Source organism: Osmerus eperlanus, chromosome 7, assembly GCF_963692335.1.
Source record: "Osmerus eperlanus chromosome 7, fOsmEpe2.1, whole genome shotgun sequence".
Taxonomy (NCBI): domain Eukaryota; kingdom Metazoa; phylum Chordata; class Actinopteri; order Osmeriformes; family Osmeridae; genus Osmerus; species Osmerus eperlanus.
In genome coordinates, this window is record NC_085024.1 from 12,791,988 (window position 1) to 12,811,540 (window position 19,553).

Genomic DNA, 19,553 nt, shown 5'->3' on the forward strand with positions numbered 1-19,553 from the left:
ACCTTTCATAATGCCCTTAAAAACAGTATACAGATACCCCCTTATAGTAATACATTTGGATTTGGACTAAAACAAGAGAAATTGGATGTTTTGCACCAACTTTGTAGGTTAATTATACTGTATTCGCTACATTACCTTTTCCATATAGATTTGTCTTCTGAAACTTCTTTGAAAAATGATCTGACATAAGCTGCAGTTCAAAGTAAAATAGGTTGCAATGATAAATATCTCATATATTCTCAAACATGTATTATGACACATAGAATTCTGGAGCATGTTGTATTATGACATTCAGTTCTAACATTGCAACCTACACAGCAAGCTACAAACAAATAATATCTATTTTGAAGCTAAAAATGAATGCTCAGAGGACATCAAAACATTACCTATTTTTATAGATTTTTACTTTCTCAGAAAATGGAAAAGGTGAAAGGGAAAAAGAAACAACTCTCTTTATGTATGATAAAATTATCAATCTAAAAACTATAATGTAAATGTGACTGTATACTCTAATCCAAATACAACCACACACACACCATACAATCACAGGTCAAAACAATAATCTACTCCTAAACTACATCACAGGATCTGTCTTGAGTTGTCTTCTATACTTAATTCAACATGAGAGTCAATCTCTAACAGTCTCTAACTCTGACCCTGACATTCACGGAGAACAGAAAGAATTCTCCTTGTAAGACCAAATCAGAAGATACATATGGGGACCTCTATTTCAGCTCACACAGTTCAGTAGTGTAGCCATTACTTTAATTTTGGAGCATGCTGTATTATGACAATCAGTTCTAACATTCCACACAGGAATGTTCTGCAAATCTACCTGCACAGCAAGCTTTGACATTTTATAACTTTTTATTTTCTCAGAAAATGGAAAAGGTGAATGGACAAAACAACTCTCTTTATATATGATACAATTATCAATAAAAAAACTAGAATGTCAATGTTACTGTATACTGTAATCTAAATACAACCACAAACCATTCAATTACAGGTCAAAACCTTAAGCCACTCCTAAACTGCACAAAACAAATGTTTTCATATTACAGATGAGGGTCCTACGTTCTCTTTCCATGTTTCAGAAACCCTTAGCATGTGAATTACAGAAACATCATGTTAATGGTGCCAGTGGTCAAATGGTCAAGCCTCTGGTCTCTGGACCAGAGCTTCAGCCACCTACCAGGACAGAACCGCTGTCCTGCATCCTTCAGTCTGAGCCCAACAAGGCTGCTGGCCTCTGGGAGTCCATCCTGTGTGAGGACCCCAATAACCCCACTGCTATCAGGATGATCCTGAGGAGGGTTAGATGTCCAGACTCCTCTTAGGAGGTTGAATTTGTGTTCCTCATCAGTGGTCCTGACTGAACAGGGTTTGTGTGGTCAATCAGTGAAGATCTCTGCTTCAGGAGAAAGAGATACACTTTGAGGAAATACAAATATCCTACTGCTGACTGTTATCCCTTTAATTTAATGATCCCTTTATTTTAAAGGGATACTTAAAGAATCATAAAGAATGAGACAACTTTAAGAACTGGGGTATCAGTGTAAGGATTGATACTAAGTTACTATATTATTGGAGAAAAGACACACCTCAAGAATATAAGTAGATTCAAATTTCCAGATATTGTTCAGTCCACAGTTGTCCAATCAGCAGCAAGTAACCAAATGAGCCAAAATGAAGGGCACGGATTGCATCACAGTTTCAGTTTTTTCAGGACCTCTTTGGTCAACTGCTTGCTGTAGCGGTTTATCTTCCAGTGTCCAGGCATCCACCCCAGTAGGAACCGGTGGAAGTCTGTCCAGGCGAAAGAAAACATGTCTCTCCACTCAGCCTCCAGGGCAGCAAAGTCGACCTGCTTGTCCACAGACGACCGTAGCTCTGTGAAGTAATAGTCCAACAACCCAGGAACCCTCTTTTCGCAGGCTTTCTCCTCCATGCAGCTTCCTAAGCAGTAGACCACATCCTTCATCCCACACCCCCCACCCACATACTGGAAGTCCACTGCCGCCACACTCACTCCACTCCCAGAAAAACAGAAGTTAGCCAGTTTGGCATCCCCATGCACAATGGTCTTGAATCGGCATCCGTTGAGAATCCTGTCAATGTCGCCGGCGGCTGCTTTGAGTTGCAGGTCGTTCAGGACCTCCAGCTCGTCTGGCCGGGTCTCCAGGTGCCAGTATGTGCCCACTGGCCACAGCCCAGCCGGCACCACCCCCAAGAACAGGGCATGGAAGTGGGCAAGCCAGCTGAGACAGGCCCTCACCTCTGCTTCCTTTACACTGGTCCTTCTCTGGTCGAATCCAGCTTCATCTAGGTCCTCGAGGACTATCAGCTGTTCATCTCCGTAGGAATGGGCGGCTAGACAGACAGGGGTACGACACCTCTCATTGGTGGAGTAATTCTGATACCAGTGAGTTTCCACTTGATATGATCTCACCTTGCGTTGGTGAGAGCGATTTGTGTTCCAGCCACCAGGATGATCCGCCTCCTTGGGGAACTTGACATGTTTTACTATGACAGAGGGTCGGCCACAGCCTTCTAAGTGGACTCTCACAATCTCACCATAACCACTCCACAGAGTCTGGATTTTCTCTCCTACACGCAAAGTCTTTGCTCCACACGCCTGCAGAATGAGGTCCTGGTACTCTTGTTTCATTACGGAGTTTCCTTGCTTTACACCAAGCTGTAAAGAAAAGTTGATCGTGAATAAGATTTATATTGTGCACTGCATAACACTGTAACAACAACTGCAGTTCAATTGTCCCAAACGTGCAGTGACACGTACAGACGTACACAAACGTTAGACATTTGCTTTATAATCTAATATCACATAATGAGAATGCTCAACATTTCGAAAGTGCTGCAACTACTACAACCAAAAACGACATGCTGTTGCTCACCAAGCAGCTAACCTCGCTAGTCACGACTAAATAGCGATGCGTGTCGTAAGATTTACAGTACCAATTCTAATGAAGTGTCGGAGTCTCTAAACAAATGCGAATACTCAATAACGACTAAACAATCAAGGTAAATTACCTTTGATGCTGTATATTTCAGAATCCTCCGGCTCACAACATTTCTACTTTCTGCAGCTGCGCGAAAGTAGGCCTACCCGGAAGTTGGCTTCCAATGGTTGTTGTTTTGATCAAACGTAATGCGTTAGCTAGCACGGTACCGCCGTAGCTAATTCTGTTACACTGGTTCATTTAAAAAGACAATTAGTTGTGAATGTCTCGCTTGAGTTATAATAATATACATAAAGCCATTGTTTTTTAAACTTGTTTTGAACGTAGTTTTTTTTTTTTTTTGTCAGCAAACGGAAGCTTTCTAAGATGACCACCTCACTGTCAGACTTCAGCACCCAAATAGAATGGCTAGCTACTTACCTGTGTTAGCTTGCTGATTTACCATTTATCACGGATGTCAGGAGCAGAATATCTCTGGGCAGAAGGCTAAATTACCGTTACTGTAAAGAAAATTGAGTACGATTAAGGGATGGATTCCACAGCACTGGAGCACGATGCAGTGAAATTTGCCAAAACTGCTGTCACCTACGACCAGAATGGAAAATACAACGAAGCTGTCTTTTACTATAAGGTGAGCATTTGGCAAACAGTCTAGAATCAGAGTGGCTTTAAGACTAAATTGATATAGTCATTACTTTGTCATTCTGATCTGATCTAACATAAGAAAAGAAACAATTTCACAAGACAGAATCGAAATAGCCTACTAATTGAAAATCCTATTATTTAATATAGTAAGGCATCGATATTAATATGCTGCTAGTGCTCTTATATTAAAGTTGAGAGAACCACAACCGTATAACCGTTTGTTAATATGATTACGTTTTACAAACTGTAAGAATGGAATAAGGAAAGTTTATTCTGTTCCTGTATGTTTCACTTTCACCTGACAGCACGCCACCACATCCTGGTATGAAACAGACGTCACTAGTAAATACCACCAATGAGAAGCATAAAGCTCCTCTCGAATATAAGCCTAAGCTTAAAGCTCATATATTAAAAAGTTCTAGGACTGTAGTTTAGTGGCCGAGCAATCAAGAAAAAAGCCATCAGGGTTTTTAATAGTATATTCTATCATTGTGAAATCGTTTTGTTTTGCTGGTGTGTTTCACATCAGGAAGCGGCCCAAGCGCTGATCTACGCTGGGATGGCCGGGTCCAAGCTGGAGAGCATCCAGGAGAAGGTGAATGAGTATCTGAACCGAGTTCAGGCTCTACACAATGCTGGTGAGTCTACTACAGCAGACAGAACCCAGCTGGCTCAATAGTTCCCCTGCCTACGCAACGATTGTGTAGTCCCTGTGAAACATTTTCAGTCATTACCTAATGTCTGATGAGTTAACATCTCCTTGGTGACTGCATTATGAGAGAATGGAGCCACCCCGAGCTGCACTTTGACCCACTACTTTCCATGGCTCATTATAAAGTCTACTTGACATGAGGAGTAGTTGTGTGTGTACAGACTTGCCTGTGTTACTTTTCCATTGTGTGTCTGGGTGTATCCCAACCTCTTCTACGGATCCAGTTGGAAAGTGGGTGTGACTTACAATCACTTGCTGTGTGGCTTGTCTGTCTGCCTGCCTATAGCCTTTCATTTAACTGTCAATTAGCCTCTAAGAGCTCTGTGGTTGAGTTGGCAGGGTCCTATTACAGTCTATCCAGGTTGATGGATAAAAAGGGTCAGATGAATACTGAACAGCTCATTCAACTCTCAAACGGCTTGACATTCCATCCAGGCTATAGTAATAATTCTTAACTTTAATTTCCCTCACTTTTGGACACCTTCACCTTAATAGGGCTGTATAACCTTAAGCACTATTTTTTGGATGACATCCAACAGCTTCGTAGACCGTTTTGCACGTGTCTGCAACATCTCAAATCCCCACGGGCATCACATTGATCCATCTCACTAGTAATGATCCTTTGTGTCTCATTGACCTTTGACCTCAATCCCCAGTTCAGGCTCAGAGCAGCGACCCGCTGAAGTCCAAGCAGCAGGTCGACCTGGAGCGAGCCCACTTCCTGGTCACCCAGGCCTTCGAGGAGGACGAGAAGGGCAACGGGGACGAGGCCATTGAGCTGTACACTCAGGCTGTGGAGCTGTGCATCCAGACGGTGAGGCATGCTGAGGAAAGACCCAGGCTTTCTCTCGGCCTTTGGAACTTCTGCGATAGGGTCTGGAGGTTTTCCCTGTGTTGTTACTGAAGTTAGGAAACCCCCCCCAAATTGGCCTTGGTATTGGGTTTGGTGTGCTCTTTGACCAGCAGGTCTAAAGAAGAACAGACATATGTTGTAATTCATCATCCAGGGTTAAGAAACGCCTTCACCCTTTCAGTGTCTAAACTTGTACTCGATGATGATATTTGATAGGCATCAGGCAACTGGATATGTCAGTCGTCACATCTTGTTTGCACCGTACCCTCTTGGGTACGGGACTAGTGTGACAAGTGTCCAACGAATCAGAATAGATTTAAACAAAGCCGTGATTGGCTGTGCTTCAAGGACTGCAATTATCGAGTGCTCTGGTAAAGAGGGAGCACTCTCGGCATGCCAGTTGATCGTAGACACAGGTACGTGCACGAATGTCACAACCATCACTCACTCGTGTTCTCTCTCTCTTTCTCTCTCTTTCCCTCCACCTCCCCTCTTCAACTCCCCTGCCCCTGCATCCCTCTCTCTCTCTGTGCCGTCCCCCCAACAGTCTAATGACACGTCAGATCAGGGGCTGCAGAACAAACTGAAACAGCTGGCTCGTCAAGCCCTGGATCGGTAAGGAGGTCCCACGCTCTTCTCCTCTTTGCTGTCTCACATGGACTCCATCTTTGTTTTAAACTCCCATGACCCCTTGCTGTGGCCTAGAGAATTGTGTGATGATGCCTATAGTCCTCCAAATCATTTAGATGTCGCTGTAGAATCATCATGGAATAATCCAGAACCATTAGTATGTATTAGTTTCATCCCTCAAAATGATCCAAACGAATCAATGACCCACCACCATTGCCTCCTTCTCACCAGGGCGGAGGGGCTGAAGGAGTCCCAGTCCAGAGCTGGCCAGGACAAACCAGGACCCTCGGGGGCCAAACCTGGTGGCGGAGGGGGTCCAGTCAGACAGTTCTTCCCCCTGGGCCCTGACTTCTCTCTCAGTGACCGACCCCAGCCCGTCAGAGCGGTCCAGTCCAGCGAGCCGCAGGGTCAGCGCTACACGGCCGAGGAGATCGAGGTGCTCCGGTGAGGACCGGGGGGGGGGTCACACCCCGGGATCCACCTTGGATCTGCTACGTCTTCACATCCTAGAAGCCCACTATTTTTCGAGATCTTTCTCTCGCCTGCCAATGCGCAGACCCGCCGCGAGCAGAAGACGCCGCCGCCGTGTCTGGTGTGCAGACGAGATGCGGAGAGTCCTCTCACGGTGTGTCTTTCTGTCTGCAGGAGCACGTCTAAGATCAACGGCATCGCCTTCGTCCCGTTCATGAGCGTGGACCTGAAGGAGCGCTTCGCCTTCCCCGTTCCTTTCTCGTGAGCTCGCGTCTTCCCTTCTCTCGCATTCTCACGCTCACGTTCTTTCTCGACTTTGTGCCGTGTGTCATGGGCTGTAACCTGACCCTGTGGCTGTCTGTGGATGTCCCATAGAGATAAAACGGGCAAGCTGGCCCTGTCCCCCAAGCAGAAAGCCATCTTCTCTCGCTGGGTCCGACCTGACGAGATCTGCAATAATCCAACCATGATCCTGTCGGTGTCCAGCTTTAGTATTAAACAGGTGAGACCCCCATCTCTCACACACACACACTATTCTTCTTCTTCTAATTTTAAATCATTTTAAAGAAAATTTTACAAAAATACTCAGGATAGGAGTAGTATTACTACGATAATTAAAGTACATAAGTCTAATTGAATTCTAAAATGTTAACATCCAAACTAAAGTCGGTATGGTATGGTGTCATGTTGGCCCATTGTGTACAAGGCTACCTCAGCTAACAAGGCTAACTGATGGTAAGAATTTTCCCTGAGTAACTGCTGTGTAACTTCTGTCCGCTTGAGATATTACAATGTGTTGTAGTCTCACAGTAGCTCTAGTTCATCTACAGGTTCCTTTCTTTAACAAGTGTAGTTTCACTAAGTTTCAGTTGGGTAGTTTACCTAAAAATACATTTTCAGAGTGTCTTACCCAACACCGAGTTCAAGTATCCCTGAGCATCTCAGGTCATCACTGTGAAAAACATTAGAAGCACGTCCATTTCTCACCATCTGTGACCCTCTTTCAGACGGTGGTGTCGGACTGCTCGTTCGTGGCCTCGCTGGCGATCAGTGCCGCTTACGAGAGACGCTACAGCAAGAAGCTCATCACCAGGTGGGCCTCCTCCTCATGTGTCAGTGGCTACTGAGTGAGGTCGACAGACGCGTAACTAATGTGTTTGTCCTTCCGCAGCATCATCTTCCCCCAAAACAGGAAAGGAGAACCCGAGTATAACCCTTGTGGGAAATACATGGTGAAGCTTCACATCAACGGTGTGCCTAGGAAGGTAGCCGACAGCACACACACACAAACGTTCTAACACTTTTCCAGTGCAAAAAAGCAGACTTGGTGGAGTGGTAGTTTGCGTCAAGAAATTCAGATTCTCTTCTTCTGTAATCGGTTTCAACTAGACGACATAGCTATCTGAAAACAATTCTATAAAACATTGTATCTCTATTATGGGTGCATGCCTATTGTTAATGTGTTTATGTATGTCTAAGTACTGTAAATCTATCTTGAATATGTCTATCTCTAATATGTCAGTGTATAACAATCTCTAATATGCCAGAAGGTGTAGATCTATCTCCAATATGCCAGTGTAGTACTATCTCTAATATGCCTGTATAGATCTATCTCTAATATGCCAGTGTAAATCTATCTCTAATATGCCAGTGTAGATCTATCTGTAATATACCAGTGTAGTACTATCTCTAATATGCCAGTGTAGTACTATCTCTAATATGCCAGTGTAGTACTATCTCTAATATGTCTGTGTAGATCTATCTCTAATATGTGTGGCCCCTCCCAGGTGATCATAGACGACTTCCTGCCTGTAGACAGGAACGGCGAGCTGCTGTGCTCCTACTCCAGCAACAGGAACGAGCTGTGGGTGTCCCTCATAGAGAAGGCCTACATGAAGGTGATGGGAGGCTACGACTTCCCTGGCTCCAACTCCGTACGTACCTCCCAGGGTCTGCACGCGTGCCACAGCACAGCAAAGTCCAGCACTGTTTGCAAATACTTTCAAAGTCTTCGATTGAGCGCGCTCCCATTTGGAACGAGCGCGGTCAGGAGAGCCATTTGAGCTGTTTCAGCAGTGCACGTTCTGAGGTCATTTAAACCATGCCCCTCGAGCGCCATGGGAGGGTCGCCTGACGTGTGATCCATGGTGTCTTGTAGAACATCGATCTGCATGCGCTCACCGGCTGGATCCCAGAGCGCATCGCCATGCACTCGGACAATCAGTCCTTCAGCAAGGACGACAGCTTCCGCATGCTGTACCAGAGGCAAGGCACACACACACACATAAAAGTCATCCGTCTCCTTGTCTGTTAGTGATTTTTCCATTCCTACCTCAGTTGCCAGCTCATAATGGACATCAATATCAATAACGAGAAACCATCCCTCACCTTTCTCTCTCTCTCTCCCTCCTGTCATCACATATTTCTCTACGCAGGTTTCACCGTGGCGACGTCCTCGTCACCACGGCCACGGGAGTGATGACTGAGGAGGAGGGCGAAAAGTGGGGCCTAGTGCCCACGCATGCCTACGCCGTCCTAGATATCCGGGAGCACAAGGTGAGCCTAGCAGCTAGTAAGCCGTTCCCTAGCTAGCACAAACAGTCGAGGGGATTAGCATGTTAGCATCGGAGCTCACAACCGTTAGCTAGCTTTTTAGCCTCCCCATTTGTTAGCAAGCCTGGGTTCAGAAATGTCAGTTGGCTAAATGCAGCCCTGCGTGTTCCCGTCCGTGTGCGACCTGTAGGGCATGCGGTTCCTCCAGCTGAAGAACCCCTGGAGTCACCTGAGGTGGAAGGGCCGCTTCAGCGAGCGCGACGAGAAAAACTGGACCCCGGAGCTCCTCAAATACCTAAACTTTGACCCCAAAACAGCCCAGAAATTTGATAACGGTAGGACTGCACGCTAGCCTTCTAACCCAGCATTGTGGACATAAATGCAGTGAATGGAACTCCCAGCTCTGAATTGTAAACAGTTACTGTCTAGATATGTTTTAGAATTTTCTGTCAGACCACTATCTTTCCACCACTCCAAAACGGTCCCCTCATCCGAGCTCTGTTTGCAATGTCCATTAAGAAAGCCTGTTTTTGTATGATTGATGGATCGTTTGATTGGGTGAAACGTGTGTGCAGGTGTGTTCTGGATAACATGGCAGGACCTGTGTCAGTACTATGATGTCATCTATCTGAGCTGGAGCCCCGCCCTCTTCAAAGAATCTTCCTGCATCCACAGGTGAGGTCAAGAGGGTGTTTGCGCGAATGTGCGAACTTTCTAGGCCGCCATTCATCCGTCTGCAAGCACACCTCTACGCGCGTGTCCCCCTGGTTGTTTGTGTGTGTATGTGGACGCTTGCCCTGGTAGCCGCCCACCCTAAAGTGTGTGTCTCTCCCTCCTTTGCGCCGTGCAGTAGCTGGGATGGGAAGCAGGGCCCGGTGAAGGATGCCTACAGCCTGGCCAACAACCCCCAGTACAGACTGGAGGTGCAGTGTCCAGCAGGGGGCGCTGCTGTCTGGGTGCTGCTCACCAGGCACATCACAGACAAGGTGCCCGCTCGGACGCTATCACCAACGCTGCAGTCCACTGTTGTCGGGTGTTGTAATGTTTTCTGAATGTTTGACTTGCATTGTGTTTGAGGACCCAGGGTTTCCTCGAAACGGCAACCCTGGCCGAGCCGTGGCCAAAGAGAACAATTCAGCCAACAATTCAGTACTTTCACTGAACGCTGCGTTTTTATGTTCTGTTGAAGGATGACTTTGCACAAAACAAGGAGTTCATCACCTTAGTTGTTTACAAGACGGAGGGCAAAAAAGTTTACTATCCGGGTGAGCTATGATGAAGCACTTGAATAACACTGTGTGTGTGTGTGTGTGCGCATGTGTATGTGTGCTCCTATCTGACTGTCCTATATGTGCCCTTTCCCGGTAGCCGATCTGTGTGTGTGTGTGTGCGCATGTGTATGTGTGCTCCTATCTGACTGTCCTATATGTGCCCTTTCCCGGTAGCCGATCTGTGTGTGTGTGTGTGCGCATGTGTATGTGTGCTCCTATCTGACTGTCCTATATGTGCCCTTTCCCGGTAGCCGATCCCCCACCCTACATCGACGGCATCCGAATTAACAGCCCCCACTACCTGACCAAGATGAGACTGACCAGCGCGGGCACACACACCTTCACACTGGTGGTGTCCCAGTACGAGAAGCAGAACACCATCAACTATACCCTGAGGGTGAGACACACACACACACACACACACACACGGTTTTCTTATACACGTAAGAAGAACATTTTTCATTCACAAGCACACTTTCTCTTCATTTTTATGATTGATATAGAATGTAGACTGTAGAGATGACATTTGATATCATAATAAATCGAATGCTCCTCTCAGCCCGTGAGGCACACACACACTATTCCACACTATCACACACACACTATCACACACACACTATCACACACACACTATCACACACACACTATGCCGGATTCATTTCCAGGCTCTTCTATCTGTCAGTCAACGCAACACTTCCTTCTTGTGGTGCAAAATGTAGCATAGCACGCCTCTGGCATTCTAGCATCTCACACTCCAGTGATGAACATAGAGATGGAGGGGGGGGGGGAGGTGTACAGGAGAAAAGAGTGGGTGTGAAAAGTGTGTCTAGGGGCGGGGGGGGGGTGAAGCACCAGATGAAAGGAGAGGGAGAGAATGAGAGAGAATGAGAGAGAGACAGAGAGAGACAGAGAGGGTGATGAAAGGATGTTGTTGTGCTCAGTATGGTTCTGGAGCCCTGCATAGACTTGGTCTCACCCAGAAGAGGAGTAGAGGGTGAGACCGGCTTCAGATTCTATCAGAATAATGCAAAACACTGCCGCCTCTCTGTCCTCCTCTACACTATCCTGTGGGTGTGTGTGTGTGTGTGTGTGGTGTGCCAACGTGGTAGTAAGGCCGTTTTGGATTTGCGAGGTCATTGGATAGAACGAGTGGAGCCTTGATGAGAAGGATGATCGCACGAAGATTTGGTGTTTACAGTTAGCGTCCTGTACAGTCTTCGAACTGGGATCAGTATTTCATCCGAAACGGTTCTGCATTTGAAACAACTTGGGCAACTGACAAATCGCTGTGTTTGTGACCAAGACATTTTCTCGCTCATTTATATTTCATGGCCTTCCCTCTCCGCCAGCTGAGTTTGAAGCATTTGAGAAGCTGCTTTCTGAACTGACTCAGAAGCACATCTCTTTGGAGAGAAACCACACAGTAGTGGTAATTCATCATACCGGACAGCCTCGCAAACACAGACATGAATGAATCCCTGCATGCCTCCCCAGCCCCTTTGAAAACCACCGAAAATGGATTCTATTGGACTTCTAGCCCCCAATCCTCGACCCAAGATCAGAAATATCTCTTGACTTTTCTCTTTGAGTCAACATCGTCCTGGCGCTGCTGCGTTGGGAGCCGCTTGAGCCCAGTGCAGCGTGGGTATTTCATCGAAACGTGGCTTGATCTCATATTGATGGGATGGCCGCAGTAGGTCTTATGTGACGGGCCTGGATAGACGAGCGCGTTCTTTCGCACGACTCACGACGCTGTTGCTCCGACAGGTGTACTCCGGCTGCAAGTTCAGCTTCTCCAAGATCCCCACTCCCTTCACGCACACCAAGAGGGTGAGTGGCCCGCCGTGGTTTGTGAATATGAGGTGTAATGTCCATACTGGGTTATATTTCTACCCCCCCCCCCCGCCCACACACACTCACAGTTCTCTGTCTCTCTATTTCAGTTTTAATTGAATCAGAATGGTAAATGTTCATACTGTGCATATATTGACGTTGCTCTGTTTGCAAACCCCCCCCCCCTCCTTTTCTCTTTCTCGCTCTTCTCACCTCATCTCCCTCTCTTTCTTTCTTTCTCTCCCCCCCCCTCCAGATTAATGGACAGTGGAAGGGGGCCAGTGCGGGGGGCTGTGGGAACTACAAGGACTCGTACACTCACAACCCCATCTACCAGCTAAACCTGGAGCGGCCCGGCCCCCTGCTCATAGAGCTAAGAGGCTCCAGGTGAGAGACCCCCCCCACCCCTGCAGTACCCCTCCATGACCCTCCCCCCTGCAGTACCCCTCCATGACCCTCCCCCTGCAGTACCCCTCCATGACCCTCCCCCCTGCAGTACCCCTCCATGACCCTCCCCCTGCAGTACCCCTCCATGACCCTCCCCCCTGCAGTACCCCTCCATGACCCTCCCCCTGCAGTACCCCTCCATGACCCTCCCCCTGCAGTACCCCTCCATGACCCTCCCCCTGCAGTACCCCTCCATGACCCTCCCCCTGCAGTACCCCTCCATGACCCTCCCCCTGCAGTACCCCTCCATGACCCTCCCCCTGCAGTACCCCTCCATGACCCTCCCCCCTGCAGTACCCCTCCATGACCCTCCCCCCTGCAGTACCCCTCCATGACCCTCCCCCTGCAGTACCCCTCCATGACCCTCCCCCTGCAGTACCCCTCCATGACCCTCCCCCCTGCAGTACCCCTCCATGACCCTCCCCCCTGCAGTACCCCTCCATGACCCTCCCCCTGCAGTACCCCTCCATGACCCTCCCCCCTGCAGTACCCCTCCATGACCCTCCCCCTGCAGTACCCCTCCATGACCCTCCCCCCTGCAGTACCCCTCCATGACCCTCCCCCTGCAGTACCCCTCCATGACCCTCCCCCTGCAGTACCCCTCCATGACCCTCCCCCTGCAGTACCCCTCCATGACCCTCCCCCCTGCAGTACCCCTCCATGCCTCACGTGCACACTCCCTCACGTGCACACTCCCTCACAACCAACATGCTGCTGTCGCATTATGAAAACCAGTGGCATATTTTCTTAGAGCCTCTTCACATATCTGCATGAAATAAGGAAATGGTTGGCAACGTAGACTAACTTGAGCCGGTGCACATTTGCCAGGAAAATTGAAGCCAAGCGTGAGTACAGATACACAATGATAAGCCGAGTCATGGCTCAAGAGGAGACACAGTTGATGTGTAAGTTTCCGGTGTGACCATAAGCTCATCCATTGCTCATCCTTATTTAATGGCATGCCTTAGCCTAATTAAGAGACTTAATAAGTAGATGACTCACTTGGCTCTCCCCAGTCAACACTGTAATTAGCTATGTTAATATCCTCTTTCTTACTGTGTCTCTGCCACTCACACACACACACACACATGGACCTGCCAGCATGACTCAGTCACTGCAGTCCTTTTTTCCCCTTCTCCTTTACTGACTGCAACGAATTACAGTCCCACACACACACACCGGAACATTCCCTCTCCCTTAGCCTTATCGCTGGCCAATTGGGATTACCCTTTTCGACTGAACACTTCAAGCAGCCATTTCTAGGCATGTGTTTGTGCCGTCATCCTCTCTTGTTCTCCTCTACGTGGGTGTGTGCGTTGGCGTTCTGTCTGGGCACCGATCCACATTTGTAGTATTCGTAGTCATAGAAACGCTGATGTGGTCGTCTCTCCTTCCCTCCCATGAAGGATGCGCAGCTTGCCAGTAGCGTCGCTGATGGTGTCGATTTGTTGCAGTTAAAGCAACATGAGCATTTACCCTGGTAATATACCATGTTGGCTGGTTTCAGTGGACAGACGGGGCCCCCAGCACTGACTGTGGTTGGGTTGTGGTCATTGGGTCACAGCGTGGTAGGTTTCTGGGTGAATAACCTGCGTTCTGTCCCCCCCCCAGGCAGTACAGTGTGGGCTTTGAGGTGCAGACGGTCTCCACCGTGGCGGAGGCGGGGCCAGGCGGCCTGCAGAAGAGGAGCAGCGGAGACTACAGGTACGCCCCCCCCCCCCGGAACCTACCGGAACACACAGGTCTCTTTAGACAGCAGACTACCATATAAAGTGCTACTGACGTTAAATACTAGATTGGTGTGCTTTGTTTCAAAGTGTGTGTAGGGAATGGTTGCAGTATGTTCTTTTCTAATTTCTTTCCACACGTTTGGGGTTTGTCTGAACAGATGTATTGTCTCAAACACAGGGGCTTGTCAGTGTGGAGTAATGTTGGACATGTCTGCTGTTGAGCCCATTGCCTGTTTTATGCCTTGGCCCATAATATAAAACACGGTGGTCAAAGATTAGGGACACATGATTCTTCTTAACCCCCTGGCCTGATAAACTGATGTAATGGATAACCTCCAGGCACATTCCCAAAGGAGCCCCACGTGTTCCTTTCTTAAATGAAATGTTTTCTTCACGGTTCACTTTATAAGACAATGCTCTGGAGTGTTCTCAGTAAGGCCAGTGTTCAGAGTCTGGTTTCTTTTTTTGTTGTTGACATTTTTTGTTTCTATATTTGATTTGAATTGTTGATTGAGAGAAAAAAGAAAAAGATCTTAAGAGGGAGATCACTGAAATACCTTATTTATAATGTCACACATTCTGTCAGCACAGGTTGGTGAGACAAAAATGGCTCAGTGCCTATTTTTACTGTGAGCTATTGCCTTAAATTAAACTCTGCTTAGTTAATCAGTCAAAGTTTTAAATAAACCTTGACCCATATGCAGTACAAACAGGCTTATTCCATCACACATTGTAGGTATAACACAGTGTTGCACACTATACTTATAAAACCCACACCTACGTTGAGTATGAGTGTTATCCTAATATCATAATCGTAATGTTTTTCAGAAGAATCTGTCAAGAAATGTCAATGCAACATTTTTCTCTGTCTCCCGAAAAGTGCTTTCCTCAGGCCTAAATTAACTAGCTAAGCTAACTGACTACACATTTTACATACAAGGTAGCATGGAGTCAGTTAACCATTCATAGATATCCGGTTGACTCAGCATTCTGCTGTCGATGTGGACATTCCTAGTAGAATGATTCTATGTTGTCATGTGCAACCACAGTGACCCTCTGTCTCCCCCTCTGTAGGTGTGGCTTCTGCTACATGGAGGTGGACCAAGTCCCCGCCGGCATCTACAACGTCACTCCCACCACCTTCCTGCCCAAACAGGAAGGGCCGTTCTTCTTGGACTTCAGTAGCGCCATGCCGTTGAAGGTCTCCCAGCTGCAATGAGGAAAGCGAGGCGGGGGGACGCGGGGGCATTTCGAAGGGACAACAGGGGAAATGTGTCCTCATACCCTACCCTAGAACCCCCCCCCCCCCTCTCCCCTACCCTCCCATGAACCACCAGTCTAACCTTTCATGGACCCAAAGATACACTGAGAATGACTAGCCAGCAGTTGGGCCACGTCTCTTTTCTAAAAAGCTGTTGCCCTCCTTCTGACCTTGATGCCTCCTCCCTATTGGTTAGATTGAGCTGATCGAAAAAGCTTGTTTGCTGCCTAGCTGTAGGACATTTCACCTACCAAGTTTTCCTGTCAACTCATCTGGCAGAGAGGGGTCATCGAGGGCAGAAGGGGAACTGGAAAGCCTTTGGAATGGAACGCAGCCCTTCGTAGGCAAGACCAGCGGTCTCCAACCCTGGTCGTCAGGGCCCACTATCCTGTATGTTTTAGAATGTTTACCTGTTTCAACACATCTGATTCAAATGAATGTATCGTTATCAGGCTTCCACAGAGCTTCATAACGACCCATTCATTTGAATCAGGTGTGTAGGAGCAACCTGAGGAGGTTGAAGGCCACTGGGCAAGACCATGTACCAAATATAACTGTCAGCAGAACACCCACCGGCTGTTATGATCGGCCTTCACTTAACAACTTGTTCCAAATGAGGCTACATAGATACGGTAACCATCTATTTATAATGGTCACCATTCACAGAACAAATAAGGGGCTTTATGGTTTGGAGAACTTTCTCTTGGCATGATCTGCTCTGACCATGGACCTCCAACCGCGTTCCGACCGCATGCGGACCTCAAACCGCTTCTTCTCAGGAGGCCACGACACGACAGGGACTTCTGTGTTGCAGTGACGTGACGTCGTCCTTGTCACCGCGGGACGACAGAAGAGCCGAGGGGTCTCCGCCTCCTCGGCAGGGCTCATCTCCGGGACTCCAGTGCAGCTCGACAGACGTACGGGAGCTTTGTCACCGTCAGCCAGCTTAAGCAGAATGACTCTTCAAACTGTCTTGCCAACGTATCTTTTGTTCACTTTGCATTTCTCAATTATGCACTTGTCAGTTGTTCAGCCCTTTCTGTCTGCCAAGATTGTGTCAAATAGGCTAGACCTACTAATTATACTCAGTGCTAAGACGTTTCATAGAGTGCAAAGAAAATACACAAAACCATCTTCAGGAAAGTCATGGCCAAAGTAAAATGACAATACATTATTGTTTCACAAGCAGTAAGGAGAGGTGTGTTTAACCTTAACCAATGCCAGGCACTTCTTTAAAATGGCTGGGTCCGTATCGCTTCATACTTATTCCACTGAATTCGATATACCACTGCAGCCTATGTTTAAAAATGCAATAGTACAATCTTATGGTGGTCTGTGAACTTGCACTAAATGTGGAATGATGCATTCAAGTACAGCAATGAAGGACTTGAAATTGTGTGTGCGTCATGTTTGTTTCTCACGGTCAGATCACATTAATGAGGTCATCAACATGTTGTTGCTCTGAACCCAGAGTTCAATGTTTTGGTAAAGAGAGCTGTGTGAAAGGCTACTTTATTGATGGCCTTCGTCTTGAATAGCCGTGTTCTTAGTCTGACCTTTCTCCCTGTCTCCGTTTCTGAAAACAGCCAGTCACAGACTTTTAATAAGAATCACAGGGTAAGGTGAAAGACGACAATAACACGGCTGAAATGTGGAAAGAGGAAAACAGAGCGGAGATACAAGGTGATAGAAGTAAAGCGTTTCTTTAATGTGCTTTCTTGACCCGTTGTGTGTGTGTGTGTTTTGCTGAGTGCAGTGTTTTCGTCTTGCACACAAACCTACCGTTGTCCCTTGATACCGGGGACAAATCGTATGAGTAATTCACCGTCACCTTGCAGACATGCCCTTGTTTTTAGGATGCCATTTCTCATTTTAAAATAAATGTACATTTATAATATATTCAAACCTTTGGCACGTTCACCATATACACGTTTGGTAGTTTAAATCCTATGCCCAAGAGCTCGCCTTCTCCTCGAATGTCAAAGGTCTTTAAACATTGTGGTTTTCAATATAAACTACTGATCTAACATGGCATAGATGAACGGCAGGCTTCTACTACTTATTTTGCTATCAGTTCATCTGCGTTACCTGGGGGTTAGCATCAATCCTCCTTTTATAAAGTAGTGCCACTGCTCTAGACACTGTGGCTAATCATTGTTAGCGGTTGCATGGTGTACGTCATCTGTAGCTCCATATGGCCACCATGTCTAATTCTAAAGTTGCTAACGCTGGGAGTTTTTGTACCGTGGCTGCACAAACAAGATCAGAGGGGTTGGATGTTGCGCGAACGGCTTTAAGTGCGTTACTTGCATAGTTTTGCATCGAAACGTTAATGAGTCAGTTAGCCTATTAGTAGTCATGCCAACTATAAAGTCAGATATTTGTAAACTCTTCATACTTTTCGGATTAGTGACATCTACAGCACCTACAACGTTTAGTTTACATATTTATGTAATACTTTAAGATGGTAGCCTACTTTAACCCGTTCTTAATACTGATTACATTTATCAAAGAGGGCAGCAATGTATTTAAATGAACTCCACACCTAGCAGAGGTAACAATGGGGAAAAATATCAAAAGTTTGTTGGCATACTGTAATAATTGTAAATGTGCAGTGAGCATATGTTTATTTGACTTCTGAAAAACAGGCACATAAACTGTGGAAAGATATTCTACCATAACACCACCCACTGGTAAAATACAGCTACGAGAGGGACTGTTCAAACGTCTAACCTTATTCCACACCAAAACGACAGGAGTAACACACACCAATATATAACATTACATTTGTACACACAGACTATAGAGCGATCACAGGAGAGAGAAAAAAAACAAGCTGCATTCCCATATGCAAAAGTTGACTTCTCTAATCTCCTTCCCTACGTGACCACTGCAATTCTGTAGGTTTGTCTTAGCTAGCCATGAAAAGTGGAGGAAGTTGCTCAAAATGTATATTGTTCCCCAGTAGGATGCTACAGGAGCCAATTCCAAACATCAATGGCCAAACAGAAATAAGAGACGAGCATAGTAAGCCATCTCAAAGTATTGGAACACGCCATGGACTCACAAATACCCTACACACTAGCACAAGTCTTTTAAATCTGACTAGGCACTAAACAACATGTACAGTAGCAGATCCTGAACATCAGAAGCTCTTTCAGTCATTCCTTATTGGTCCATACACACTTACAAAAACATTTCATCCCTCAACATCACCTATCAGGGGATTCAGCAATTCAATTTCATTTTTTTCACTAGGTAAAAAAAGAAGACATTTAAGGTAGATATTCTGGGCAGTTGAAGTTCCAAGTAGTCCACATTTACAGGTGTCCATAGATGGGTAAGGACAGTTTTCAGAGTTGTCTCTGCGGTGTAGCTTAGTCGCTCAGTGTGTGTCCTTGGGTAGAGGGGAATGTGTGGGGTATGGATTGTTGACAGGAGGGGTGGTGGGCATGCACAATGTCTGGAAACCCATTTTGTTGGCACTGATGAGCAGCAGGATGGAGCGAGAGAAGAGGAGAGAGTCGATTGAATCTTCTTCCATTTCTTCTTAATTAATCCAAAAATAGTCACATTCAAATACAGAAATCATCGTAGTTGTGCAATAGAAGTCAATACATGTCCAGGGTTTGTTTTGTGGTATTTTTTTTATGCCATCCATGTGAGGACCCTTATGGTCACATGTTTGGGCTGTGTTGAGATGCCAGGTCATTTCCAAACCAAAAATAGGATTGCTTGGAGTATGAACCAGAGTGCCTTAGTATCTACAGTGTATACAACACACAAGACAAAGCAAGTAGCAGAGCAGATTAACAACAGGCCTTGAGGGTTATTCATAAAACCACCACCCATGCATGCCACCTGCCCAACACAACATATGTGGTAAGAAACCGATTACAGCATTTTTCAACTGGAAACATTTTATTGCTATCAATTTTGAGTGAATTAATGATTTCTTTGTGGGAATTGAAACAGAGGCATTACATTTTATGAATAACCCCCATTTTAAGATGTCTACAGTTGTGATTTTACAGAGACTAAGTGCAGTTCCCCAAAGGGAGATCACAGTAAAAACTACTCAGTTTGTCCCATTTCCCCTACTATACCCCAACAAATCAGTCTTTAATAAATCAATGTCCTTTGAGTATGTTGGGTATTACCTGTCCAAC

General features: G+C 46.5%; 2 protein-coding genes across 3 annotated transcripts; one reads left to right on the top strand and one right to left on the bottom strand.

Annotated features, from left to right (window-relative positions):
• Positions 1-848: 848 nt before the first annotated feature.
• On the bottom strand, positions 849-3,183 carry pkdc (protein kinase-like domain containing). The gene is made up of 2 exons (XM_062464956.1): positions 3,049-3,183; positions 849-2,695 (listed from the first exon to the last, which is right to left on the bottom strand). The coding sequence occupies exon 2, from the start codon at positions 2,666-2,668 to the stop codon at positions 1,706-1,708; it is 963 nt and encodes a 320-aa protein (XP_062320940.1). The 5' UTR covers positions 2,669-2,695; positions 3,049-3,183; the 3' UTR covers positions 849-1,705.
• Positions 3,184-3,458: 275 nt separating this feature from the next.
• On the top strand, positions 3,459-17,282 carry capn7 (calpain 7). Of its 2 annotated transcripts, XR_009930739.1 has the most exons (22): positions 3,459-3,609; positions 4,153-4,261; positions 4,992-5,149; positions 5,736-5,803; positions 6,050-6,262; positions 6,464-6,550; positions 6,665-6,791; positions 7,297-7,382; positions 7,461-7,554; positions 8,077-8,223; positions 8,448-8,554; positions 8,725-8,845; positions 9,033-9,177; positions 9,418-9,517; positions 9,693-9,828; positions 10,032-10,107; positions 10,365-10,510; positions 11,881-11,943; positions 12,203-12,333; positions 14,005-14,097; positions 15,198-16,016; positions 16,164-17,282. XR_009930739.1 is itself a non-coding variant. In XM_062464955.1 (21 exons), the coding sequence occupies exons 1-21, from the start codon at positions 3,508-3,510 to the stop codon at positions 15,340-15,342; spliced, it is 2,454 nt and encodes an 817-aa protein (XP_062320939.1). In that variant the 5' UTR covers positions 3,459-3,507; the 3' UTR covers positions 15,343-17,282. The 2 variants fall into 2 exon arrangements, 1 of the variants encoding a protein (XP_062320939.1); XM_062464955.1 differs by having other exon boundaries at positions 15,198-17,282.
• Positions 17,283-19,553: the final 2,271 nt, after the last annotated feature.